At 43.3% G+C, this 26,795-nt stretch overlaps 5 protein-coding genes across 5 annotated transcripts; 3 read left to right on the top strand and 2 right to left on the bottom strand.

The window, feature by feature from the left end:
* The first annotated feature begins 148 nt into the window (after nucleotides 1-148).
* LOC133914599 (uncharacterized) lies at nucleotides 149-1,084 on the top strand. The gene has a single exon (XM_062357675.1). The coding sequence runs from the start codon at nucleotides 149-151 to the stop codon at nucleotides 1,082-1,084; it is 936 nt and encodes a 311-aa protein (XP_062213659.1).
* A 1,154-nt stretch (nucleotides 1,085-2,238) lies between these two features.
* On the bottom strand, nucleotides 2,239-2,704 carry LOC133914191 (U11/U12 small nuclear ribonucleoprotein 25 kDa protein-like). Its single transcript, XM_062357327.1, has 2 exons — nucleotides 2,485-2,704; nucleotides 2,239-2,348 (listed from the first exon to the last, which is right to left on the bottom strand). The coding sequence occupies exons 1-2, from the start codon at nucleotides 2,681-2,683 to the stop codon at nucleotides 2,239-2,241; spliced, it is 309 nt and encodes a 102-aa protein (XP_062213311.1). The 5' UTR covers nucleotides 2,684-2,704.
* Nucleotides 2,705-3,357: 653 nt separating this feature from the next.
* Nucleotides 3,358-9,846, top strand: LOC133914190 (uncharacterized). Its single transcript, XM_062357326.1, has 4 exons — nucleotides 3,358-3,699; nucleotides 3,984-4,474; nucleotides 5,604-5,839; nucleotides 9,236-9,846. The coding sequence occupies exons 1-4, from the start codon at nucleotides 3,482-3,484 to the stop codon at nucleotides 9,773-9,775; spliced, it is 1,485 nt and encodes a 494-aa protein (XP_062213310.1). The 5' UTR covers nucleotides 3,358-3,481; the 3' UTR covers nucleotides 9,776-9,846.
* An 8,048-nt stretch (nucleotides 9,847-17,894) lies between these two features.
* Nucleotides 17,895-21,420, top strand: LOC133915704 (glucosamine inositolphosphorylceramide transferase 1-like). Its single transcript, XM_062358969.1, has 4 exons — nucleotides 17,895-18,245; nucleotides 18,338-18,460; nucleotides 18,705-18,872; nucleotides 18,990-21,420. Exons 1-4 carry the CDS (start codon nucleotides 17,991-17,993, stop codon nucleotides 20,667-20,669), a joined length of 2,226 nt encoding a protein of 741 aa, XP_062214953.1. The 5' UTR covers nucleotides 17,895-17,990; the 3' UTR covers nucleotides 20,670-21,420.
* Nucleotides 21,421-21,571: 151 nt separating this feature from the next.
* On the bottom strand, nucleotides 21,572-24,381 carry LOC133915705 (uncharacterized). Its single transcript, XM_062358970.1, has 5 exons — nucleotides 23,950-24,381; nucleotides 23,453-23,586; nucleotides 22,143-22,290; nucleotides 21,824-21,930; nucleotides 21,572-21,730 (listed from the first exon to the last, which is right to left on the bottom strand). Exons 1-5 carry the CDS (start codon nucleotides 24,242-24,244, stop codon nucleotides 21,689-21,691), a joined length of 726 nt encoding a protein of 241 aa, XP_062214954.1. The 5' UTR covers nucleotides 24,245-24,381; the 3' UTR covers nucleotides 21,572-21,688.
* Between the last annotated feature and the right edge of the window lie 2,414 nt (nucleotides 24,382-26,795).

The following is a 26,795-nucleotide window of genomic DNA, read 5'->3' as shown; positions in this document are numbered from 1 at the left end:
GCAAGCATATAAATCAATGATCCGGGCACGTTGGCCTCCATTCCACTACTCCCAACTCAAACGTACATCCTTCAAGAAAAAACACTCAAATCTAGGCGTATTATTTCGTCCCAGCACCGGTCGGGTGATACGGAGGCCCGCTGCAACAATGGCCTGGGTGGCGGTGGCGTTCCTATGGATGATGCAACGCACTGGCGCCGCCGAGAAGGGCGACAAGGTGACGGCGTCCTGGTCCTTTCGTGGCGCCAAGGGGACGGCGGCCACCGCACTCCTGCTAGTATTGATAGCAGAGTGCGCGTGCGTCGCCGAACCGAGGTATGAGCCAGACGACGTACATTTATACTTCAAACTGTCCACCCAGCAGAGAAACGAGCTGTACGAGCCTCTACGCAGAGAGCTGGTTGATAATAAACCGAGAATGGTGGTAGCTGGCCACGTATACCTCGCGCCCAAGGACGCTCGACCTAGAAGCCCGCCGGCGAGGTGGATCAAACTCCACCTCGTTGGCGAAACCGACGAAGACCGGTGCACACTTGCTTTCGGCGATAGCGACATATATTTACTGGCATTTCAAAATAAAACCGAGGACTGGAATGCTTTCCCTGGATATGACACGCTCTTCCCGAAAGGGAGGAATCTGTCCTTTTCTGAGTCTTACACATCGCTCGTAGGAGGTTTTGACAGACTTTACACGGTGCCTTTGGGGAAGCCAGCTGCCCTAAGAGCAGTGAAGGTACTTTCCGGGTATAACCCTGACACCACTCCTGACTCCGAAGCCAAGGTGGCTGCGGCCACATTCATGGTTATGATAGCGGAGGCGCTGAGGTTCAAGCCGATACGCGAAGCATTCAGTAAAGACTGGGAAAGCGAGACATTCCTCAGTAAGGCCCAGTCAAAGTACGTGGTGCACTGGGGAGCGATCTCGTACCTTTTGTGGAAATGGGAAAGAACTGGCAACTGGGAAGGCAGCGAAGCAAAGGGGGCGAGGAGGATTGGAGTCACCAATGCTGCTCAAGCACTTGAGATGCTAGACCTGTTAAAGCGTCCGAGAGATCTATGCATCAATAGCACTCTTAGCAAGTAATTAATTGTTAATGTGATGATATATGTAAGCTCCTGTATCATTCCAAAATTCCAAAATTTCGAAAATTAAATAAAAAGAAAATTATTTCTTTCCTCTCTGGGCCGACTCCCTCTCTTTCTCTGGACCGACCTCTCCCGTGGCCCATCTTTTTCTCCCGGCATCCTTCCCTCTCCCTCTCGTGCCGGCCCGCTCCCATTTCCCTCTCCCTTGGCCCAGCCTGACCGACACGCCTTTGTCTTCCTCACGTGCTCACACAGGAGCAGTACCCCCTCCTTGTCTCTTCCTAGCGCAAAACCCGGCAACGCGCCCGGCCCCTACCTCTCGCGCGCTCGCTCCGAGGCGGCAGCACCGCGCGCGCACGCAAGCACTCCCCGCGCCCAGCCCCTACCCTGAGCCCTCTCGAGCACGCCATCCCCCACCGCCGCGCCAGCCACCTCTGCCTATAAAAGGCCCCGCCCGGGCCTTGCCACCACAGCCCCGCCGGCATCTCGAGCAGGTAGCCCCCCCCAATGTTATCAGATATGAAGCTGCATGGAAATCAAAGAAGTGGGATCATACTTCGAAAGGCACCTGAAAAGCTTCAATATCATGTATTTAAGTAGTAGACAGTGTAGATAGTACTGGCTGATGTACTTCTAAACAATTTTAAAACAAAAATTGATCAAGAACTTCGTAGTGCATACAGTATGAGCTCAAACTAATTCTACAAAACAATGTTGGAAAATTATATTCTCCAAGTTTTAAAAACTACGGTACGAAGGGCTTGTAAATAAAATTTAGCAGGGTTTGTCTAGATTTATGTACAGTTGTACATGTGTTCAACCATTCAAGCCTAAACACGTCAACCTCGGTGCAAAATCAAACTCAAAATCGAAAATAACTCAGCTTGGTTTCTTATTGTCCCTTATCAATATATATAGTGCCACACATCCAATCCAGTAGTACCCCAGGTTGGTCCACAAATTGCCCAAGTGTCCATTGTATGAGTTATAAAATAGTGAAGATCCATTGTAGCATTTCACACAACATTCAGAAATTATGACAACATAGATTAGTTTTAGTTAAGTAGACACCAAAGAAACAAACATCACAACGAGTAATGCACAGTATTAACCAATTAGAGGCATGCCTTGTCCACAGAGAAAGTTGTTTGCTTACCATGAGATATGACGATGGCCCATCTGTTCTTGTTCGATCTCATTTATCTTCTTCCTGATAGCCAACTTCAGATCCTTGACCGTGGCAGAGTTCAACACCGCAACATCTTTCACATGGAGAAAAGAAGCAGATGAATAAACTGAGGTGAACTAAGAAATGATGCAAGATTTGTACATCTATTGGATGGAATTTTGATGAAAGCCTGAGAACAAAATGTGAGGTTTGAAGAGGATCGTGTGTACCAAACGAGGTGTTGTCCAGCTTGACGACGGTCACCCCCATGGCGCTGCCGAGCTCGAGGTTAATCAGCGTGTCGACGTCGGCAAGGGAGGGCTTCCAGGGGACGTCCGCGAGAATGGGGTCGTCGAGGAGCGCGGAAAGCATGGCCTCGATGCTCTGGTAGGCGGCCACCTCCTCGGGCTTCGAGGATCCCGAATCCATCGCACCCACCGCCGCCGAGAACGATTTACTCAGGTTCTACCGTGTAGCTCCGTGGCAGAAGTCGCCCCGCAACGGCAGCGACAGCGGCGCCTCGGCCGGAACACGAAAGGGAAAAAGTGCCGGATGCTGAGATCTGAGAGGCTGACATATGGGCCCTGGATGAGTGTCACAAGGAGCGGTACCGTTTACGGCGTCCGCAGCCGTCCGATTGGAATGAGGACCGACCGGTCTGGACGGAGATCCGTGCTCTCGGCATGCTGTGCTATCGTTGTACCGTGCTAGTTGAGATAAATTCCGCTTCATATCACCTGTTTATATATTTATTTTTTAATATCTTATACGCATATCTCTCATATTTACACATCTCTCGTATTTAATATTTACATATTTATCTCTTATCATCTCACATTTATATCTCTCATACTTATATATTTATTTATTACTATTTGTCACCAAATAAATAGAACCTTAACGTCTCACGCTTTATATTAAAAAGATTAAAAAATAAAAAAATCTTACAAATTATGTCATGCGCTTTTTTTTTTCCGCGCCGACACATCCACTGTACCAGACCCAAAATATTTAGTATCGTGGTGTGATCGTACTCGTGAAGCCCCACCAAATATATCCCGCCGCGACCGCGAGCCCTAGCTGCCGACCGCCGTCGTCTGGAGTTATCGGCGCGTCGCTGCGAGGAGTACCACCGCACAGCGCATCCGCACATCGTCTGGAGTTCTTGTTAGGATTGATGCACCGCCGCCGCGCTCTCTGCTCTGAAGCAAGAGACCAGCGGAGCAGATGCAAATCCTCTCACGCTCGATTCTTCGTCTCTTCCGACGCCCTAACCTAACGGTGCCTACTCTCCAGCCCCCAATGCACCGTCTCTCCCCTCCCTTGCGGTCTCTCCTCTCCTCGACGCCCTCTGCTCCGCCTCGCTGGTGGCCACCAGCGCTTGCGCGACGATGTGCTCCATTACTTACGGAGGCACCCAATCGACCTGCCCGTCGTGTTTCCCGGTGTGTTTTCTTGTTCTGATGCTAAAGTTTGCGCCTTTAGTTGGTTGCTAAAAGATTGGATCTGGATTTTGTTGAACTTTGGATTATTATTGAGAACTTTTAAATCTTATTTGGAGAAGGCTGGTAACGTTCTTATGTTGATTTTTTAAGGCATACAAGTGAAATACGAACCCCACTAAACAGAAAAAAAATTGAAACCATCTTATCTGGGTCGGATGCTAAGATTTGCTTTTTGTGCTCTTTGGTGATGGATTTCCTCTTGGATCTCGGAACATGGCTAGCAGCAGTGGAGTAAAAGGCGAGGAGTTGCGTAAACTAGACAGTCGTCGCCTCATCCCTTCTGCCAACGACCCTATCCGTACCACCAATATTGAAGAGAATAGGGCCCCAATGAAGGAGTTCATTGCTCGTTATGGAGATGGCCGTCCTGCCAATGGTGAAGAAGATGGGGGAAGGGCAAGCATGGATGTCTTTAGCAGGCTTGAAGATAGTTGTAGGACAACCGTGGAGGCCACTGATGGCAAACGAGATGCAGAAAGTTGCAATGGCTGCCCCAGATATGGCGAAGAAGACGCGAGCTGTGAAACTGAGGTCAGTGACGGCGAACAATATGCCAGCTTGGCAGACGAGGAGGATGCATCTTGTTACCAAGATGGCTGCCCTGCAGACTTTGTAAGGCCTATGGTCGTACTTGAACTTAGTAGTCACCGTGATGGTTCTATATACAGGAACACTCGGTACTGGGAAGAGTATCGTGTTGCAGATCGTAATGAGAGTAAGTGATCATATCTTTTCCTGTTTGTCATCTATTTTGTTCTTAGGACATTTGTCAAGTTATAGGGTAACTAATATAGTATTCTCTGTTGATATTTTGAGGTTAATTTTGAATTATTCTGTTTACTTTATAAGGAAAGTTACAAGTTACAGAAACCTACATGTATAAGCAAAAGGAAAAAGTCCACTTACACCTCTGAAACATCTCAGTGTCTGCTAAACCCTCTTAAAGTTTTTTTCTTTTTTTGGTTCATCCAACCCCTTGATCTTGTAATACCTGCTAACACCACCCCCTTCAGCCGGTTCTGGAAGTGTTTTGGCCACGTCACCTGGTTTTCGCCACCGTTACTGCCATGTCATTGTCTTCTTCCTCCAGCCACCCCCATCTCTCTCCTACAGTGCGGGGGAGTATTGATTTCTGAGGTGATGAAATTCCATCTTTCAACCAAACTAAACAGCGTTGTAATACTTCATTATATACCTGCAAACTTCATTAGATTTATGAGAGGATTTAAGTCTTAATCAATTCCTCAGAAATAGTCTTAATAAAAGAATCTCGAACTAGAATTTTCATTTGTTCAAATCAAGAAGTCTCACCTGTGCAACCAAATTTGGGAGAAACTTGGTTCGGCCAATTCATCAGTTCAATTCCTATTCCGACTCCTGCAAACCAGCACGGGCATATGCTCAAATCAAGAACCACTCGCTCCCAAAATCAAGAAAAGCACAGCAAAAAAGCACTCTGAGTCCTTGCGATGAGTAAAATGGACTTTTTCTATGCAAAAATTCTCACTTACCCCTCAGTTATTCATGCTGACAAATGCTTCTGAAGCCCCCATTGCCTGACCTATTTTGCAAAGATGGTAAAAGTGACAGTCTTAGGAATTGTGGCTTACCTGCTAGAGGCGATGAAGAAGAAAAAGAAAGTAAGGCAGTGCCTAAAAGGACAAATTGGTTAAACCAGTGTTTGGAGAATCATTTTTGTCATGAATATATAGGTACATGAGATTTTTCAGCAGTTTTCTACAGCACAAATACATGGAGGAAAGAATAATTTACTTTTCCTATAGCTGGTAATTGTCTACTGTATTAATTGCCAATTACAATATAACTTGTAATCTTTGATGAAGCTCGGTTGGAGTCAATGATGAACTCGGATCCCAAAGATTGCATTCTGGATCATGGAAGTTGCATACGGCATGCACCAAGTCGCATGCTGCAAATTATCTCATTAAAGTTGGCTAAAATTCATGTGGGCGGTGGCTCAGTGGATGCATATGGGTACATAGCAGTTCGGGATCTTTTGGATCCATTGCTTAATTATGTTGTCAATTTTAGCAGGGATGATCCGATCAACCTGGAACAGGTGCACTTCTGTCCTTATCTGCAATTATTTCAACTTTATTCGTTTCACAGTATAAGGCCAACTTATCACATGCACAAAACAAATGAGATTGGAGCATACATACTTTTATCGCATACCACAACCACTTAAATCTCTTTTATATAATTAAAGTCAGGATAGTGGAAATGTTGTACTAATTGCGCTCTTAGTTTATTTAGTGAATGTGGGCTCAGTTTTCGCTCTTGGTTCCCTTATTAATTTGAAATAAGATTAGTTTATGGTTGTTGTCATATATATATATATATATATTATGTGATTATTTTCATACCCGGTTTTAAGACCAAACCGAATATAAATTACATTTATGTCAGGATCAAGTTACATACATGTAGTGACGTCATAAGTGAATAGCAGACACAATATCTATTATTACAATGTACTTTATTACATCAATAACCCAAAGGTCTAAAAGAAGATTACAAAGCAGTGAAAAATAAACCTACCACAACGCCCAACTCCACAGGTAGTTGACCGAAAAGCCGCATGCCTAGAACTCAGCTCCATCTTTTAGAAAGCCCTCATAGTCTTCACCTTCTGAGCAGCAACAAGATTATAGAGAAGAGAGCAAACGTGAGTATATAGAATACTCAGCAAATGTGGGAAAATTATGATACGGGGCCAAAAGTCAAGATAGGTTTAACTCAAAGGTTTATTGGTATAAACGCTATTTTATTTGTAAAACAGCTATAAAGGCAAACTACTTCTATGTGAATGATTTCTCTAAGACAAGAGCTAAGATTCCAACCACCTTACTCCACAACCGAAGTTCCAACCACCTCTAAACAACGCTAACTAGAATCACAGTCCCCACCACTGTGATCCACCAAATCTAACCCAAAACACCCGACTAATCATGTGAGGAGTCCATGTCGTTCATGACCGTAAGCATGGTTGATATATCAGTTTTTACTCTGCAGAGGTCGTACACTTTATCCACAAGACGTGTCCTCCTTTTTGTTCGTGTTGATCGAACACTTACACACTTTCGAGGTGTGCGGCCAGGATTCCACTGCATAGCCTTTCCAACGCCTCTCTCAGCACGTGTTGACCCGCTGAGGTTTCACCGCCGTACATAAGTGGAGTACACCTTCCACCCCAGAAGCCCCCTCTTGCGCCTTACGGTTCCAGGAAGTATACCATTCCATCCCCGTACCACCAAATGATCTTCACAATGAGAAAAACGAATTACTGAGCTAGGCCCGTCCCATACCAGGCTCGTGGTTGTACTGTTTTCATGGGTGATCGCTTCACGAACCGGTTCTTAACATGGTCTGGGTAAGACTGCTATCAACCCAACAACAGGGTAATAACCAATTATCCGAAAGCCAACAATTCTGCCTAGAACACATCCACAGGCCAACCAACATGCCAACTTGCCCAGATCCTACTATCTTAGGCTAAGCACTTTTACCAAAGTTCATCATTATTAACATAATAAGTCTATGCTACCTATGAGTAAGCATAACTAAGCACATTCTACCCAACATGAAAACCAATCTACGGTTACAAGGAAAATTGAGGAAAAACTAGTAAACCCTAACAATGGGATATCATATTTGAAGAGCATGCGATTTCTAAAACAAAATTTTATCAAAGTAGGCACAAAATGTTCAAGGACACTTGCCTTCTCCGATGAGTTGCTCGAAATCTCTGAAGCCTTGATCCTGGACGTTCTCGAACGCTTCCGGAACAAACTCCTCTACAAACGAGCAAAGCAAGCACATAAAACAAATTTTGTAGAATTATTTTATAGCATAAAAATGTTTAAAACAATTTAATGAAATTTATTTGCATTTTTTAGAAATAAAACTAATTTTTATATTCATAAAAACAAATTTAAGGCATTTATTTTATCAAAGAATTCATTTTTAAACATTATCATAATTGATATATATTTTCTAAACTATTTTACAAACAAAAACATTATTATATCCTTAAAACTATTTTTTTCAAAATTAAAACAGAATTGAAAACCTATTAAAAACAATTATATAAAGCATTTTCTATTTTCTGGAATTTTTCTAATAAAGAAAACCTATTTTTGAAATATTCGAATTATTGCAAATTAATTTTCTAAAGGAAAATCGAGTTTATTGCGCAATCGCTGACGTCATCGCTGATCGGGCTGCTGACTCGACTTAGAAGCGCTGACTGGACTAGCCACGTCGAACACAAGCGCACACATGGCTGCTAACTAGGCTATGCCGACTCGACGCGAAACTCATTAAATCCTACGCACACGATTTCAATCAGACGACCGAGATCATCCAACGCGAAGGGGTATCTACCATCTAATCTACGCCGCACATCTAGGATCGAACGATGGGAGAGCGGGGCTACCTCGGCTCCGGCGGGATGGCGACGGCGATGAGCTCGGGACGGCGGAGGACGGCCGGAGATGAGTGGAGATGATGCTGCGATGGTCGGTAGTCGACGGCGAACGGCGGACCACGACTAGATGAGGGCGGCGAACTCGTTTGAGGGGTCGTAGGATGTGAGGGAAGGCTGGAGCGGCTCGGCGATGGCGGGCTTCAACGGCGGATGATCGGCAGCCTCGGGAGCTCAGCCACGACGGCGGAACTCGACGGCGATCGGCCGAGGACGACGACGTGCGGACGGAGAACACCGGCAAAGGCTTGGACGGCGTCGGGGAGGCGCAGGGTGACTCAGCGACGACAGCGAGGTGCAGAATAGGTCCGGCGACGACGCTAGAGCTCACGGTTTCAGAAAACTCGATGAGGTTTGTGGAATTGGGCGCAGTGGAGTGCAAAGAAACTCGACCGAGGGGTGAATTGAGGTTTTATAGAGGGGGAGGGCGAATTGAATCGACCTGCGGGTCTTAACACGGCGGCGAGAAATATGGCTCGGTTTCCTTTTTTCCCTGTCGATTTCCTTCGCCAAAATGAACCGACGTGACAACCCTCTTCATTGCGGCGCCGATTTCCAAATGATATTGGCCTCCTTCCATTACTCACGCATGGCATTGATGGATTTCCAACGGGTGGACGACAGAGGAGGAAAAAACGGCAGGGAAGAGGATGGAGCTGACGGATGGGTCCCACACAACAGAAAGAGGCAGAGAGAAGGAGAGATCAAAGAGGGAAGGGGGAGAATATGCGTGACAGGATTGTAGAAGACACTGCTATATCAAGTCTTATATTGTGAAATGATGATTACGATGTGAAAAAACCTAAATTATGAAACTAAGTGTAATTGGCTATCACATATTCGAAACAAAAATCCAATAGAATAGTTTCGGTCCCTTGGTTGCTGCTTTGTACCACACAAAATTGATTTTCTTTTGTCTATATATTCACCAACTAATATTTTCCTTCCTTATAAATAATAATTTTGTAGGGTTCCCTTATCGAAATGACTGGTCCTAAACGAGGGATTGAATTGTATGGCGCAACTCTTATTGAATATGACATGAGGATCAAGACAGAAGATCAAGAAAACGATGATCTACAGCTGATTGATGGTCTCTCACTGATTAACGACAGAAGTGCATCATGTCACGCATTCACAGAACGCATTCATGGTGATTGTGGCGCAGTTGACATAACTGTATCACGTCTTGACCATGCAGTTGAGGCAACGGTACAAGTTGTCATATCAGAAGTGCCGAGTAATTTTGATTTGTGCATTGGTTGTTTTAGTAGTGGGTTACATGAAGAAATTAGGCTCTTTCATGGCGCCATTTGCGAGCCACGTGCCTTAAGGAGGCATGTGGTTGCAGTAGTGATGGGTACATGGATGCATTTGAAGGTCAAGGTAGGTTCACTTGAACATTGTTGTTCCTTCTACGCGGTCAATCATGGATGTTCCAGTCAACAAATAAAGATCGAGTCTGCCTCAATCTTGGTGAAGGTGACTTGGTCGACTTTGCCTTTCTAAATTGATTCGTTGTGTTTTAGTTTTGATGACTCAACCGAAACTACTATACTAAGTCAATGTTTATACTGTTTTGTGCTTGCGTTTGGTTTGTCCTTGATTGATTTCTCAATGCATTCATGTTTAATTTCTTACTTACATATTTGTGTTAAAATTTTCATTTCCTCTACTTTTTAAGAGTGAATTAAAGTAGGCAAAATTCTTCTGTACCACTGAAAGATCATGTATTTCAAAAAATCACCGAAAGATCCTGGCTCCATAAAATACCACCGAAGGATCAAAACGTTTTGGAACTTAGCACTCTGTTAGATTTCGGCCACACAGCTGTTATATTGGAATAAAATGCCCCTGTGCCAGGATACGAGTGTTTTTCTCTCACAGGGATTGCCACCCTTAGCACCCGGGTGGCATCCGATTTGCCACCCGGCCCCATGTGCATAGGCTCAAAGGGCCCGTATGTCTTCCGTAGTGGGAATTGACACTTGTTTTAGATGGCAAATGAGTAAATATCCCAGGGATTGTGCTGAACTGAAAAAAAAAAAATCATGTGAGAACTGCAATTATTTGAACTGAACAATTAGACACGCATGCACTAGCCATTCAAATGGATGTGCTCGCTGCTCACATGCTCAGAAAACACTGATGGGGGCGGAGTAGATGGAGCAGGCCCGACAGGATGCAACTGTCATAAATGAAATACGCTGGCCGACATGACCTCTATGTCAATGTGTTGCCTATTGATTGGACAATCCCTAAATTCTAAAATTTAATTTGCTTAGGTTATAATTACATGTTGCATTCATGCTGCCTCTGTAGGTTGCAGTAGATCCCCTCCCTTGTGTTTTTGGGTGCATAAATTGTTTTCCAAAATATAGAAATAGATTAAGGAAATCTAAGGTTGGATTTATTCCTTTTATCCTCCTCCAAAATAATATCTAAATTCTTTAATTCAATTTCATATTTTCTGACACATAAATATTCCTAAAATCTTTTCCTATCTAAAATACCCTATCTACCCCTGGGCCCACTGCCCAAAAGTCCTACCCAAAAACCCAGAACCCAAAACCCCAAAATCCAAAGCCCAAAACCCAAACCAGAAAATAGAAAAGAAAAACCTAACCTAAACGATGAGTTTTTTTATTTTTATATTTTCGAACATTAATATTTAAATAAATAGACTTTTGCTGAAAAAATTACAAGGATAGACACTACCACCCTCTCGCAGGGCGGTTAGGCTCTCAGAGGGCGGTAAGCAGTCCCACGCATTGCGCAGGGGCTAACAGCCCTCGGCGATTATAGTCCGTATGAACATTGTTTCGTTGAAATCACTGTTCATAATAATATTTTCCCTTTTTATATAAAATTATGGTCTTCTATTACTCAAAAAAACCTAAAATATTTTATATGTGTTTTATAATTCATGTGCAACCTATTTTAATTAGATTCACCTAAAAAGCATATGTAGAATTTAAACTAAAATTCTCTAAAAAAAAAGACTATTTTTATAACTTTTAACAATCGTTACGGCCTCAAATAAATTTTCAAAAATCTGAAAAAATTCACTAATATTCATCTTATGTGATGAACTAATTTCTAAAATTATTTCTACCTAAATTATATGGTAAAAAAGTGAGTTCCTTTGTAAATATTATTTCTAGACGTCTATTTTTATAAAAAAAAAATTATCAAAAGTCTATTTATTTAAATATTAATATTAGAAAATAAAAAAATAAAAAAATCCCTACACCCTAACACATCTAACCTAACAAAGCCCACTTCTCTATCTCTCTCGGGCTCCCTCTTTCCTCTCTTTCATGGGCCCAACCCACTCAACCGGACCCCTTTCCTCTCTCTCTCCCTCCCCAGCACACTCCCAAATTTTTTATTTTTATATTTTTTTATTAAAAAATTAAATAAATAGATTTCTCATCGCAAAAATTACAAAAATAGGTTCCTCCCCAATTTTCAGAGGGCGGGTAGGGGCCTCCTGCCCGCACGCTACCCCTTACAGCCCCTGAGAGGGCGGTAAGGAGGCTGCCCGCCCCCTCCCCTCCTCCCTTCTCTATAAAAGACTGAAAATTGAGGAGAAATCCTCATTTTAATTTGAAAAAAAAGAGAAAGCTCTGAAGAAGAGAGGAGAGGAGAGTAAGAGAGTGCGGCGAAGCCCTGCTGTATTTGATTCGCGAATTTGAAGAGCACTTTTCGGTAATTTCTTGTATACTTTTATTGTTGTTAATAAGTATAGTAGCACTGTATGACATAGGGTTTAGACATGTATGACCTAGGGTTTAGAAAATACTGTATTTAGTAGAATATTGTCAATATTAATTACGATATATTAGGATAGCAATTAAATACAAAATATTATTTTTAGTATGGTAGTTTTGAATATGTAGATTGTACAGAGTAATAATTGTAGGAATTAGCACTGTATGACCTAGGAATTAGCACTGTATGACCTAGGGTTTAACGGTATGACCTAGGGTTTAGGGTTTAGAAAATGCTAGTATACTGTCAATATTAATTTCGACATGGTAGGATAGCTATTAAATGTAGATTGTATAGACCAATAATTGTAGGTTAGTTTGGTTAGAGGTATTATTGAAGAACCTATTGTTAGGCATGAATCGGTGTCGGTAATTTTTTTAGTTTCGATACTCAGAAATATAGTTCGTAGGTCTTAATATTGGTTATATTTGCGGATGTTTCTAGGGATGGCAGATAAATTAATTTTTTAGATATATTATGGTGAGGGTGAAATTAGATATGGTCATAACGGTGTAGATTTGTCTGGGATTCATCATGTCATGAAGGGTCTTAGTAAAGCTAATGAGAGGACCATTGCGAGTGTGTGCAAGTGGCTGATGCAATTTTTCCAACTGGATCCACAGCAACATGATTTTAAGCTGAAAGTTGTCCTAGTCGTGCTAGTCAGGGATACTTTGGCGAGCTTGTTCCGATCGAAGCCACATCAACTTGGAGGCAGTATATAGATATATCTTGTGAATGTGACCTGCCTTTGATTTTGTTAGCTAAAGCATACCAGAAAGATCAAACAGAGGTAAACTCTACGGAAGCAGTAGCGGAACCAAGTGAGGCAGTGGAAGATGAATCAGACCCGGTAAATGTCGGGACCAGGGAAGATGTTGAGGATATTCTTGAGATGCAATCGATGGGTGTAGCCGATAAGGGTGAGCATATTCCTAGCATAATTGAAGAGATGGAGTTGGAGGATCAAGAGCTGGAGGAAGCCGTTGCCGATGGGATTCATTTGACGAGGAGGGTAATGCTCCAGTGCCTATAGAGTGGAGGGATCATAAATTTTCAAAGCTGGTGGTTAGTGAGGCTGATCGGACACCGTGACAGTATCATGAGAACGAGGTGTCTCGGGGTGTATGTACCCTACAAAGGAGGCTGTTATTGATGCAGTTAAATTATGGTCGTTGTCTCTTCGGAGGTAGTTCAAGGTTGTTAAATCCAGTAAAAGGAGTATGATGTGAAGTGTTTGGTGCCTCAATGTCCTTGGAGGGTGCACGCATTCAGAAGGAAATGGGTAGACTACTGGCAGTGCTCAATAGTCAGGGAACATAATTATCACATTGAGGAAATAGAGTTCGCCTACCGGAACTTTTCATCTGCTTTTATTGCTAATGTTATGTATGGGGAGACTGTGGACAACCTAAGTTATGAGCTACGATCAATAGTCCGTGCTATTGAGCAAAGGTTCTAGTATACAATAAATTATGCGAAGGTATGGAGGGTGAAACAGAAGACTATTGAGATGAGGTTCAGAACATGTGAAGATTCATATCACAATCTACCTCGTCAATTAGCCACAATATGTGGAAGGAACCCAGGCAGTTACTATAATATCAATCATTACCCCTCCACTGATGCGGAGTACAGCGAGAAACGAGTATTGCGGCGTGCTTTCTTTGCATTCGCTGTAACCATCAAAGCATTTCGGTACTGTCGACCCATCATTTACTTGGATAGGACACTGTCAACCTATCATTTACCTGGACAAGACATTCCTGATTGGGAAGTACAAAGGACAGATATTGTGTGCAATTAAGGTCGACGGTAACAACCAAGTCCTATCACTGAGGTTTGCCTTCGTGAAGAGTGAGAACGGGGACAGCTGGTTTTGGTTCCTTCTACGAGTGAAATAAGCTATTGTTCTTGACCGGCCAAATGTGTGTCTCATTCATGATAGACATGGATGGTTGTTGCAGGCTTTGCTGGATATGTAACATGGGAGTGTTCAACAGGGTGTTGCAGCACAGTGGCCCGACCTGAAGAGCAAGTGGTGCATGCGCCATATGGGTGCAAACTTCTATAGACAGTTTAAAAACAAAGAGTTGATGAAGCTTTTCAAACAAATTGTGTAGTCAAAACCAGCAACGGAAGTTCAATGCCATATGGGCAAGACTGAATGAACTAACTCTGAAACAAACAGCAGAGGTTGCACCCACTGGTGATGAACCGGTAGCTCTTGGACCTCTCCCAACAGATACTCCTTAGATAGTAAGGAGGTCAGGGTCAGCTATTAGGAGCTTTTCACAATTGATACGTAATGAGCCAAATGAAAAATGGGCTTTGCTGTACGACAGTGGGGGGGCAAGGTATGGAATAATGACAATAAATCTTGTTGAGGTTTATAACTGGGTCATGCGAGGAATGAGGTCCCTCCTACTCGTTGGAATTGTAGAAGGTATTTTGCATGGAACTTGTAAATACTTTATTGATCGGTACACAGTTGCTAAAAATGTAATGGAGGATAATCGTATGCTTTTATAGGCGGATGCTATGTGAGTATATAGAGAAAGCCACAAAGAAGACACACATGCATCGCGCTAATCAAGAGGGGACTCCGGAGCATAGGTTTAGTGTTCTGTGCCGGGATAAGGGTCGTAGGGGTGGAAGACGTGAGCGGCATGTGCAAGAGTGTGTGCTTAGGAGTAGGACATGCATTTGTACTTGCTAGAAGCCACAATTACTTCATAAACCTTGTACACACATCATAGCTGCGTGTGCGGAGCACAATATGCTTCCCAGGCAATTTCGAAGTATTTCATGAAGGATCAGATACTGAACACTTGGAATCATGAGCTGTATGGTTACGGTATTGTTGACACTTTTACAAGTAATCGAGGCACTTCACGAATCTATGTGCCTGATTTGGAAAAGATGAAGAATGCACCGGGCCGTTGACAAACTCGTCGGATTCACAACAATATGGATGAATCTGAGGTGGGTCCTAGAGTCAAGCGATGTAGCCAGTGCAATGAAACAGGTCACACGTACAAGTATTGTCCTAAAAATGCACCTGTTGTGTAGGTAAGTATTGCGGCTATCGGTGATATGGGAACCAAGGGTCCCCGAGTCCCGAGACCAGGACAATGCAATGCCACGTGGCGCCATCCCTCGGGGACCACCTCCCCGAGGGTCGAGAAAAGACAGTTCCGGAAGGAGTGCTCGGGGCCATGAACAGTTGGCCCCCGAGTACCCGGAGTTCCCCGAGGACCCGAGAAGAGCCAGTTCCGGGAGGGTTGCTCGGGGCCATGAACAGTTAGCCCCCGAGTACCTGGAGTTCCCCGAGGACCCGAGAAGAGACGAATCCGGGAGAGGATGCTCGGGGCCAAGAACAGTTAGTCCCCGAGTACCCAGAGTTCTTCGAGGACCTGAGAAGCCCCTCGCCGATGGACCCTACAAGGGCTCCACGTTGAGGTGTCAATCGGTGGGAGGCCCGATGCTGCATTTAAGAGGGAGCGTGGCCAATCGCATCTAACCACTCCCCCCCCCACGCCTGTCGTACTGATTACATCAGTCCCTACCACCGCCTGGCAGGAAGGTGTGGGGACAATTAATGCGACAGATCCCATCGCACGTCACCCTGTGGGGCTCATAAAGGAAGACGGCTTGAAGATATCGTCGATAGGCTCGAGGCGTATCGTCTGTCGCCCTGCTGTGTTAGACCGCGTCAGATCTACTCTGACCGGACGGGCATGCGGGGATATTCAGCGGCTGGCCGGTGGATCCCCTTTGCACCTGCTAAAGTTGGGGCGTAATGACCGACGGAACCGACCGAAGGGCGCATTTTCAACCCTTGTAACATCAAACTGTAGACCCATAATAGTTGCTTTCCATTTATAGCTTACGGAAACTTGTGCCCCCGTTCTGGGCACGCCGAGCCTCCCCCGTTAGGATAAAAGGGGGGGAGCACTTCTTAGAAAGACAGGTAACAAGTGACAAGCTGATCGAAGCTCACCTCCACACAAGTTCAGAGAGACCGGCACTTGAAGACCGAAGCTCAAGACTTGATAGATAGACAAAAAACCTTGTAACATAGAGATCCAGAGAAAGGCATTCCAAGAGCATTAATAGCACATCAGATACACAGGAGTAGGGTATTACGCCCCATGCGGCCCGAACATGTCTAAATCATTTGTGCATTTACTCCTACTAGCCGACGATCATCCGTCCCGCCTAGATCCCATACATTCGCATTAATCCCATGTACGAGGTAGATCCAGAATCAGTCCCCGGTCGAATCTCAAAGGGGGTCCCTCAGGATCCCCGCTTGCGGTGTTCATCCACCGACACCGTCCCTTCACATACCCATGGAGTTCGATACAAGGCAAAAAGCATAGTTCAAAGCCTTCAGTTAACAAGAAAACTTGACTGACATCGCATCTTATCCTTTTGTTGCATATTTGTGTTAATTATAAATTTTTGTTGTAAACTTGTCTTTGTTATGAACTTTAGTGAATGGCATGTGAAAAAACTTGAATGTATGTTTATCTTACTGTATATATTGTATGTGATATTATTTATATTGTTATCGGCAACAGCTAGATCCTGTTAAAAAGGGGAGACCATCAGTGCCGGCTCATGACAAGGGACCAGCTAGTTTCCGTATTAGTACCGGCTTATCTCACAAACTGATATTGATAGTCAAAATATCAATGTTGGTTACTAATAACTAGCATTGATACTTATTATTAGTGTCGGTTCACAAGGCGACACCGATAGTGCTAAGTAATTAGTGTTGATTTAAAAATCACTATTGATAATTTTTTTAGCTAGTACTTATGATATTTTCTATGATTGTGCGACTAGATGGATCGATTAGATTTTCTCGGTAGCTAGAGGGAAGACTACCAAGTTCCATCCGCTTACATCAATGTGTTTGGTTGAGATCATCAGATGGCAGCAACCAGGGATGTTCTTGCAGTATTTCTTTTGCGCACTACATACCGCATGCAGTGCTCACTACACCAAAGGTAGCCCTAGCATGGTGGAAGGTCCTACCTCATGCAACAACCGTGAATGTGTACAGAGGCGGATCTAGCAATACGGCGAGCTAGGGCGGTCACCCTACCTACTGCTGGCAGCGACACCCCCTCCCCTAGGACTCCGACCACTAGGTGTTCAGCCGGATTTGGAGAAGATGAGACGAAGCGCTGCTTACATGCTGCATTGAGCGGCATCTTGGCTTGTTGGGGAAGACAAGGAAGAACGAAGGAGGTATAGGCCTCGGGGCTATGATATAAGGTTTTAGCCGTCCCAGCATTGTGCCACTATAGATTAGAGGAGAAGAACAATTGGAATTGAACGCTTTCTGGCCCTCTCGCCTTGACGAGGCACTTGCTCTCCCCTGTCTCTCGCCTCTGCGAAGTGTCATAGACGAAGTCCCCAGTGCCGCCAGCCACTAGAGTGCCAAGGTGGGAGAAGCTGCAGAGGGCGGTGTGTTCGGCTCCAGCGCGAGGCATATGCACATTCCATTGGAAGGAACAAGTGCTCGGCTAAAGGCCGGAGCCTGAAGGAGTAGAGCTACCCGAGCAGCCATGGAAGAGGGAGTGAGAAGAGAGATCGGAAGCAGCTGGCCTGGTGCCTGCACTGCCCGTAGGAGCGGCACGCTCTCGCAAGCGCATATGAAAAATATGGACCTTTTACTTTAGTTTTTAAGTTGAGGGGAGAAAATCGAACAACAAAATGGATCGTTCTCCTACGTACAAAAAAACGTGTATTTGGGAGCAGGCAACCCGGCCCATTCCACATGTATAAGCCAGGCAACTGAACTAAATTTCCGGCCCACCCATGTGGATGGGCCGGAATTGTTTGCTTCCAAACAGGCCCTCCCTGTCATCGCTGGCTCTCTCCGTCGTCAACCCCGCGGCCGGACATGGCGATCTCCCGTCTCTAACCGCCGCCGATGCAACCGCCGTCACCCCCGCGGCTGGCGATGGCGAGGCATCGCCGCCGGCCCCAGCCCGTGCCCTCCGCGCCCGCGTACCTCTCCACCGCGCTCTCAGTCCTCGCCCTCGCAGCGCTCGTCTACTCCCGCACCGCCTTCCCCCGCTTCCCCAACCAGCCCGCCACCCGCCGCTGCCGCCCCGACGCCGAGGGATCCTGGTCCGCTGGAGTCTTCCTCGGGGACTCCCCCTTCTCCCTGAAGCCCATCGAACACGTATTCATTTCCCGAATCAACCCCCTTTCCCCTTCCTCTCATGGAGGAGGCACAGCTTTGATGGCTGTTAAATTTGATTTGTGTGGCCGCAGTGGAGGACCTCGAGCGACGGGGGAGCGGCGTGGCCGGTGGCGAACCCGGCGGTGACGTGCGCCGACGTGGCGGAGGCCGGATTCCCCAGCAGCTTCGTCGACAACCCCTTCCTCTTCATCCAGGTTCCAAGCTCATCGGTTTGCTAGCCTTAGCGTTTTCATAAGGGAGGGGTTTACAATGCCATTATGGGACAAATGAATGCAGTCAATCAAATATAGCATATTTTGTATCTATTCCATATAGAGTTAACAGTCAAATCATGATGCTATCACCACAATGGCACAATTTGAATGTTCGGTTGTGCTTTCGGAGATAGTGGTTTGCAGTTTGTTCACACTCCATGAATGCAAACTACAATGTCTTTAGGGGGATGCCATTTATATGATTTTCGAGACCAAGGACCCCGTTACATCGCAAGGCGACATTGCTGCTGCCGTGAGCAAGGACGCTGGTGCAACATGGCAGCAGCTGGGTGTAGTGTTGGATGAGGAGTGGCACCTTTCGTATCCATATGTGTTTAGCTACGAAAATAAGGTAAATGTTTGATTCACATGTTGGAGAAAATTGTGTTTCATTGATCCTGGACAAGAAGTCCCTGTTCTAATGCTTCTGGCACATATATTTTTTCTTTTCCTTTGCCTTACTTCACAGACCTACATGATGCCTGAAAGCAGCAAGAATGGAAACCTTCGGTTATATCGCGCCGTGGATTTTCCCCTTAAGTGGAAATTAGAAAAGGTCCTTCTGGAGAAGCCACTTGTAGATTCGGTCATCATAAATTACCAGGGTTCCTATTGGCTCCTTGGATCAGATTTAAGTTCTTATGGTGCAAAACAGACAGGAGAACTCTGTATTATGTACAGCAGCTCTCCTCTTGGTCCTTGGACTCCGCACAAGCAGAATCCAATTCGTAACGTGGACAACATGTCGAGTGCCAGAAATGGAGGCAGGCCATTCATTTACAATGGTAATCTTTATCGCATAGTCAAAGACCGTGGTGGTGGCTCTGGCCATAGTATCAAAATGTTCAAAGTTGAAGTCCTAACAGCAAATGAATACAAGGAATTTGAGGTCCCGTTTGTTCTCGAAAAGCCTCTGAAGGGCCGAAATGCATGGAATGGTGTACGGTCCCATCACCTTGATGTCCAGCAGCTTCCAATAGGTAAACTTTGGATTGGGGTAATGGATGGTGACAGAGTGCCCTCAGGTGACTCGGTTCATCGTCTGACCATAGGCTACATGTTTTATGGTGTTACTTCCATTTTAGTTCTCCTGCTTGGTGGGCTTATTGGTGCAATCAAGTGCACCTTACCACTCAGATGGCATCTACCACATACTGAAAAACGGAGTGACTCCTTCAATATAGGTCAGCAGTTCTTTCTATACCATAAGTTTAGTTCACTGATCTCCTATGTTAACAAGTTGGGATCTCTTATTGGTGGAAGAATTAATTACAGAACTTGGAAAGGCAGAGTTTGCATAGCTGGGATAATATTGATTTTAGTAGTCCTAACTTGTATTGGGACTCACTACATCTATGGTGGCAATGGTTCAGAAGATCCATATCCTATTAAGGGCAGGTACTCGCAGTTCACATTGTTGACCATGACCTATGATTCCCGACTTTGGAATCTGAAGATGTTTGTGGAGCATTACTCCAAATGCACATCTGTGAGGGAGATTGTTGTGGTCTGGAACAAAGGTCGACCCCCAGTGCAAGGTGAATTGAAGTCGATGGTGCCTGTTAGGGTCCGAGTTGAAAATAAGAACACTCTGAACAATAGATTCAACATAGACAGAGAAATCAAGACAAGAGCTGTTATGGAGCTTGATGATGATATTATGATGACATGTGATGACTTAGAGCGGGGATTCAAGATATGGAGGGAGCACCCTGATAGGATTGTTGGGTACTATCCACGCCTTGCTGAGGGCAGGCCGCTACAATACCGCAATGAGAGGTATGCTCGGCAACAAGGAGGTTATAACATCATTCTAACAGGAGCAGCATTTATGGATTATGGGCTGGCCTTTAAGAGGTATTGGAGCAAAGAGGCTGAGATAGGGAGGCAGATTGTCGATACTCTCTTCAATTGTGAAGATGTTCTCCTAAATTTCTTGTTTGCAAATGCAAGCTCGACGAGCACAGTGGAGTATGTTAAGCCAGCTTGGGCAATTGACATGTCTAAGTTTTCCGGAGTAGCCATTAGTCGAAATACACAGGCACATTATCTTGTTAGGAGCAAATGCCTTGCTAAATTTTCAGAAATCTATGGGAATTTAACTGCCAAGAGGCTCTTCAATAGCCGAGGTGATGGCTGGGATGTATAGTGACATAGATAACTGGGTAGCTTTTTCTTGACACTTAAAAAATTAGCCTTCTTAGCGAAGTTTATAAGGTAGTCAAACTGTTGTCTGTTTGTACTAGTTTGGTATAGCCCCTTTATGTAAGTTTTCCGTAATCTTTCACATTCCATTACTCGATCAATTTTGAATGAACCTTTTCAATTTTTAGTCAGAGTTGTTCTGGGTCTGCAAACTGTAACTATTGTCACAGTGCATGCAATTGCAACTCTGTTCCAGAATAAATTATTTGATATCCCTTCAGATCACCAGAGGTTATCATGAAATGTCCTGATTTTATTAATAGCTACACAATTAATAGCTACCCTGATAGGATTGTTGGGTACACATAAATTTTAGTAATGCTATCAAAAAAAGAAAGACAGGAAATTTATGTGTACAAGTGTCAACTTAATTCAATGAGAGCTTGGTAGGTAACTTCAGAATTGTTTGCTCCATACTGTGCTTGCTCTTGCATTCCATTGCTCAAACCATTTTGAATTGAACCTTTTCTTTTGACCAAAATGAATTGTCCCCTTTTCAATTGTTACCAGAGTGTACTGGTTCTGCATATAATTATTGTCACTGTATATGCAATTGCTACTCTGTTCTCAGAATAAATGATTTGATGTCCCTTCAGATCATCAGAAATTATCTCCAAATATTCTCAATTCTTTTAATTTGCACAATTATGTTACATGCATAATGATATCTGAGAAACAAAGGCAGGAATTTCATATGTACATGTGTCTCAACGTCAATGAGAGATCGGTATGTACTTCACATTTGCTCTGCACTATGATCAATATGGGAAGTTGACTTGACTTCACATTTGTTTCTTTCTTTCTTTTTTCCTTCTCGCCTTTTCTATTTAGTAAATAATACCAAGGGAGACTAAATCTATATGTTTTTAACTTTTTGCAATGCAGGTCCAGTATTTTATGGTACAGGTTTGAATAATTAATCAGATCCCTGCTACAATAAGCCATGAAGTTACATTGCTAGTATTAAAACTTGAAGTTCTTCTTCAGGTAAACCACCACCTCTTGCTGCAAAAGGTGCAGTGCAAGAGTTAATGTTCCATTTTTATATGCATTAATCCTTCTGTACTTTCAGGAAGGTATGAGGTACAGTTCACTTACAATCAAGCAAAGAATGACGCAACCTGCAGCTCCAGGGAAAAGTGCGTACCAAAATTGCAAATTGTGAAACTTTGGGCCGTCAATAAACAAGAGGGGCAAGCTTGCAGCTGCAAGAATCCAGAAATAATAATAATAATAATAATAATAATAATAATAATAATAATAATAATAATAATAATAATAAGAAGAAGAAGAAGAAGAAGAAGAAGAAGAAGAAGAAGAAGAAGAAGTAAATAAAACAAGAGTTCAGTAAATCACGTATGAAATACCAACAGTTGGGCAACACAACCAGACCGCATATTTCTCTTTGGAGTTTTACCTGGAGGGTGTGAGGCACCTGTTATGGTCATGAATGCTATGCATGCAGAAAGAGCTGCACCTCTTGCTAACCAGCCGGGCCCAAACAATGAAAGGGCTAATACACCAAATGCCGCACAACCAATCTGGGCAATGAACATATTATATTTCTGCAAGTTTTACCACCGGTGTTAGTATTGATTATCATACATGAAGCTCAGTTTGATTCCCTATAAGAGAGTAGCTACAAGTTTCTACAATCTTGGATCAACTAAAAAAATGGAAGAAGGTAGCTGTAAAGCCTGTAACAATGGCCTTTTACTGCACTGAAAACCTTACATAACTCAGGGAACATATACATTTTTGGTTACACTGGATGGCTTAAAGCTGAGTCTTTCAAGCGCATAAATTTTCCCTTGGCAACAAATGATAAAAGTCCTTGTTGCTAAATTCTAAGTGTTACATTTACTACTTGCTACATGTTCTTTAGTGGGAATTTTGTTTCTGCAAATTTCCCCCCTCTTGTGCTTGCTTTTTCCACCTCTTGTTTGTGCCACTCTTAGGTTAAGGTTTTTCCTTTTATCCATTACAGTCATTTATCTTTAAATAAACCATTGTTAATCATATACATCCCATGTTAGGGTAAACATCTGCCAGGAAGATAGCCGGCGGTGTCGGTTGTTAGGGGAGGGATTGGACTATAGATTAGAGAGACTTAGAACCATATGAAAGATATAGAAGAAAGGAACTAAGAACTAGATTGATTTCTCTTACTTGATTATAAAAGTTGATGTGCTCTTCTTTATACAGAAGACAGTCCTAACAATTTAAACTAATAGATCTTATCTCTAAAACTAACTAATAGATCTTATCTCTAACTAATCTAATTTGATTCTTAACAACTAATTTTATCTCTAACCGGGTGCTACAGCACGCGCCACTACAGAACCGCGGGTAGTGTTTACGCTGGTACTGTTCAGCAACATAACACCCAAGTGATTGTTTGCGGAACATTCTGACCTTTTATTAGTAGATTTAGGAATTTAATGGATCATTTCAAGAATAACAATGTGAGAAAAGTGGCAGAGTCTAATTTGTGTGTCCTATATTTATCATCACCAAATCTTAGAAAAGGATAGCACAACTTTAAAAAAAAAGATAAAGAAAAGTTTAAGATGAATTTGAACATAGGATTTCTTTGTAGTATTTTGTTGGTGCCCAAAGCGAAGGACCGCGTGTTAACCAATGTAATAGGTACTTTGGTCCTAGGTTCCTAGTAGCGTCAAAATATAAATATTGTCTAACTAAATTTTTTGTATGTCGACTATGAACCTTGGCTGCGGGCGAGTCTGGAGCGCTGAAAAGCACGCAGCAGACTGCTCCAAGGGGCGCAATCGTCAATGTTACTCCCTTGAACGCCAGCATCTGATCGAGTCTTCCCAGTATTGCCATTGCCAGGAATGCACCTGCATGATATCAATATTGGAGAACAAAATTATCAAAGGGGAGGCCTTCTCTTCTGAAACACATTGGTGAAACCTCAAAACTTTTTGTTTCTTATTGAGGAATGTAAAGCCATGAAACTCTCTGCAACTTTATTGATATGTAGGAAATAATTGTATTAATCTGCAAGAAATAGTTGTCATCGTCTGGCAGGTAGCAAGACAAGGGTGAGCCCGCAAAACTAGGACGCGTCCATAACCACTCAGCAGAACATATCACAGGGAGGAAATCAATAGAACCTCTCCGAAATTGTCGAGACGAGGAAAAAAGATTCATGGACACCAGCGAATGGCCAAAAAATCATCAGCGTTTGGTTTGGTACTCACCAGCGGAAGGCCAGACAACATCGCTGATGCTGACGCTGCGAGGCGACGCCGGTGTGACGTTGGCCGCCGCGCTCGCTTCAGCGACGACGCACAGGTCCCTTCCTCTCGTTTGGCTCAAGCTTATCGCATTACCAGTCTTAAGGATAGGGGAATGAGCCTTCTTGCCGCCATTGACTCGCAGGAGGAGAGGTAGACGAGGCGCCTGCGACGCCGCTGCCAGACGCTGCACCTTTGCTCGTGCCAAGATGCTGCTGCAGCCAATGCCGGGCAGGCTCTGCTGCTGCAACAGTGCCATATTGTTTCTCTCTCCCCCCTCCTAACTCTACCTCCTCCGTTTCTCTCCCCAAGAAGTCCAGGTATTTAAACGAGTAAGATAAGGTGCGGGAGGGCAGAGGAGATGACCTCTTGGGTGGGTGAGAGGAGAGGGGAGATGAGCTCTTCAGTTGCGTGGAGAGTCGCAGCTGTTCAGACTGATAAAACAAACAGACAGTCAGATACTGTGTCATGCGTGCCTCCTTGTTTTCTTCTAATTTTGGTCCCAAGGCTGACTGGATCACCGGAGAAGTTGCTTTCCCACGTCATTCACGTGGCCAGTGATCACCGTTGCAGCTGAATCCGAAGCCAGGTAAAGCCTTGCTGAGGACGGATTTACTCCCTGAAGATATTTTGTACAAGATCAGCGAGTCCTGGATATCTTATTTTAAAGGTTCAGAGAACATTCCCACAAGAAAAAAAAGGAGTTTTAGGTCCTGGTTGGATGTTGCAGTATTAAAAAAGATATACAGTATTTATAGTATCAGAGCTTTGTAAACTTGTGAAATCATATGCTCTTCAGATGACACTTTTATGCTCTATTTCATGAGAGAGATGGTGATATATAAAATTCAATGTGAGTTAACGCCGCAACTTAGGAGAAGTGATGCAACAGGTAAAATGGCGTGTTTGGTTGAGCTGAGCTTTTTTCAATAGCTGTTTTTAAGAGTTATTGTTGAAAAAGTGTTTTAAAAAAATTGCTTTTGAATTATCTTTTGATACGGATAAAATTTATATATATGTAATATCCCTCGTAACATCATCTCTCAAAGTTACAAAAGCTCTTCTAGACTAACTTATAGCTTCTAAGTAATAATTACAATTTTTGTTAACTTTTACTTCTCTAAAGTTATTTTTAGAAGTAGATTGCTTGGTTTAATTTTCTGCTTTTGAGTAGTAAAAGCCGACATAAACTAAACCAAACCGGACCTAAGAATGTTCACCACGGGTACGGTGCAGTATGTGTGCTTAGATCTAGATCTAATATATGCTCCAAGATTCCATCCATTTTTTTAAGGTCAGACTCCTACTGCTAAGCATATTATAAAATACGCGAAGCATAGGTCATCTTTGCATCCATATGTATGTGTTTACGCTATCTATACACTGAATACATTGGACCGTAAGAGTATCTGTTTAAAGAGTTGGCCATATTTTATGTCTAGGCTTCAAAGAATTCAGGTTGATGCAAATTTCATTCCATGATAGCGACCGTGACCAGCATTTTTCAAGAGTTGACATTCGATCGTCACACCTGTTTGCAAGTGCGATTTCGGTGTATGAAGGGAAGTCTGGTTGCTAGTAGCGGACCCAGTCTAAAAATATAGATAGGATGGAGTCACCCGTTCGGTCATGAATTAGTGTTGTCGAAGATGAAAAATACGATACAGAGAGGTTAACGTGGAGATCTCGTCACAAAAAGATAAGACGCAGTTCTACCTAGCTCTATTGGTCGGTCCACCTATGTTGCCCACACTTTTTTAACCGGCCATACCTTGTCACTCGTGGCACCAAGCTAATAAACAGCGAGTAGTGGGGTTGCAGTGGATTGGTATCGCAGTAATGGATAGCAAGCCGTATAGCATACGCTAAATTCCAATAGCACCGAAAACTTTGTGTAATAGTGTGTATCATGACTTTCTCCCATAAAAAATCATACAAAATAGACTAATCTAAAACATAGAGTTTACAAGTATAACTTATATATACAGCAAGTGATAAGACAACAAAAACTTTAAATTTAAATTTTAAAGAAATATTTTGCTAGTAATTGATTATTATCGTGACTAAATAGCAGTCGCTAAAGCGGTTTTACATGTGCTATAGAAGTCTGAGAAGCGCTATAGCAGCCACTAAATTTCAATGCCCTATTTTTTTCAACACTACGTGAAAAAAGACTATAGGTGACTGATACGAGATCCATCACTAATGAGGTCTCGTACCCATCACTCCGAACACATCACTGATAAGTTATCGTTGATGATGAGTTAAAACTTGTCACTAATGAGATCATAGGTGACAGATGACAATTTAACCTGTCATTAATAACTGATAAGTGACGGGTCATAACAGTGACCCGTCACTTATGGTTTATTAACTTTTTCATGCTTTTTTAATACGAAATATATATATATTTACCTGAGCCACCCCAACATAGGGGTCTATCGTATTTGTCCCACAAGCCATATCATTTTTTAAACTATTTTTAGTCTTTGTGTTCCGTTTGAATTGAACCCGCGACCTCTCCTCGTACGTGAACTACTCTTACCATCTCAGTTATAATATCGTTGTGATAGGAAACAGATATTTTATCTTTTTAACATTTTATTGCCGAAGATCATAGGTGACAGGTCATTGTCACCTACGACTAATTCGTGACTGAGCCATCACTTATGATCATGTTAACAATTTCAATTATATGTTGCTCCAGAGCTTAAGAGCAAAGGGAATAAAAATGTTTCTAATGGTTCAATTCAAAGTTTTGGAATCATAGAGGGGAAAAGTTCAATTGACTTGTTCATTTTGACCCAAAG

Source organism: Phragmites australis, chromosome 4 (assembly GCF_958298935.1).
Source record: "Phragmites australis chromosome 4, lpPhrAust1.1, whole genome shotgun sequence".
Taxonomy (NCBI): Eukaryota; Viridiplantae; Streptophyta; class Magnoliopsida; order Poales; family Poaceae; genus Phragmites; species Phragmites australis.
The sequence above is the reverse complement of the archived record's forward strand: the minus strand, read 5'-3'. Positions and strand labels throughout refer to the sequence as shown.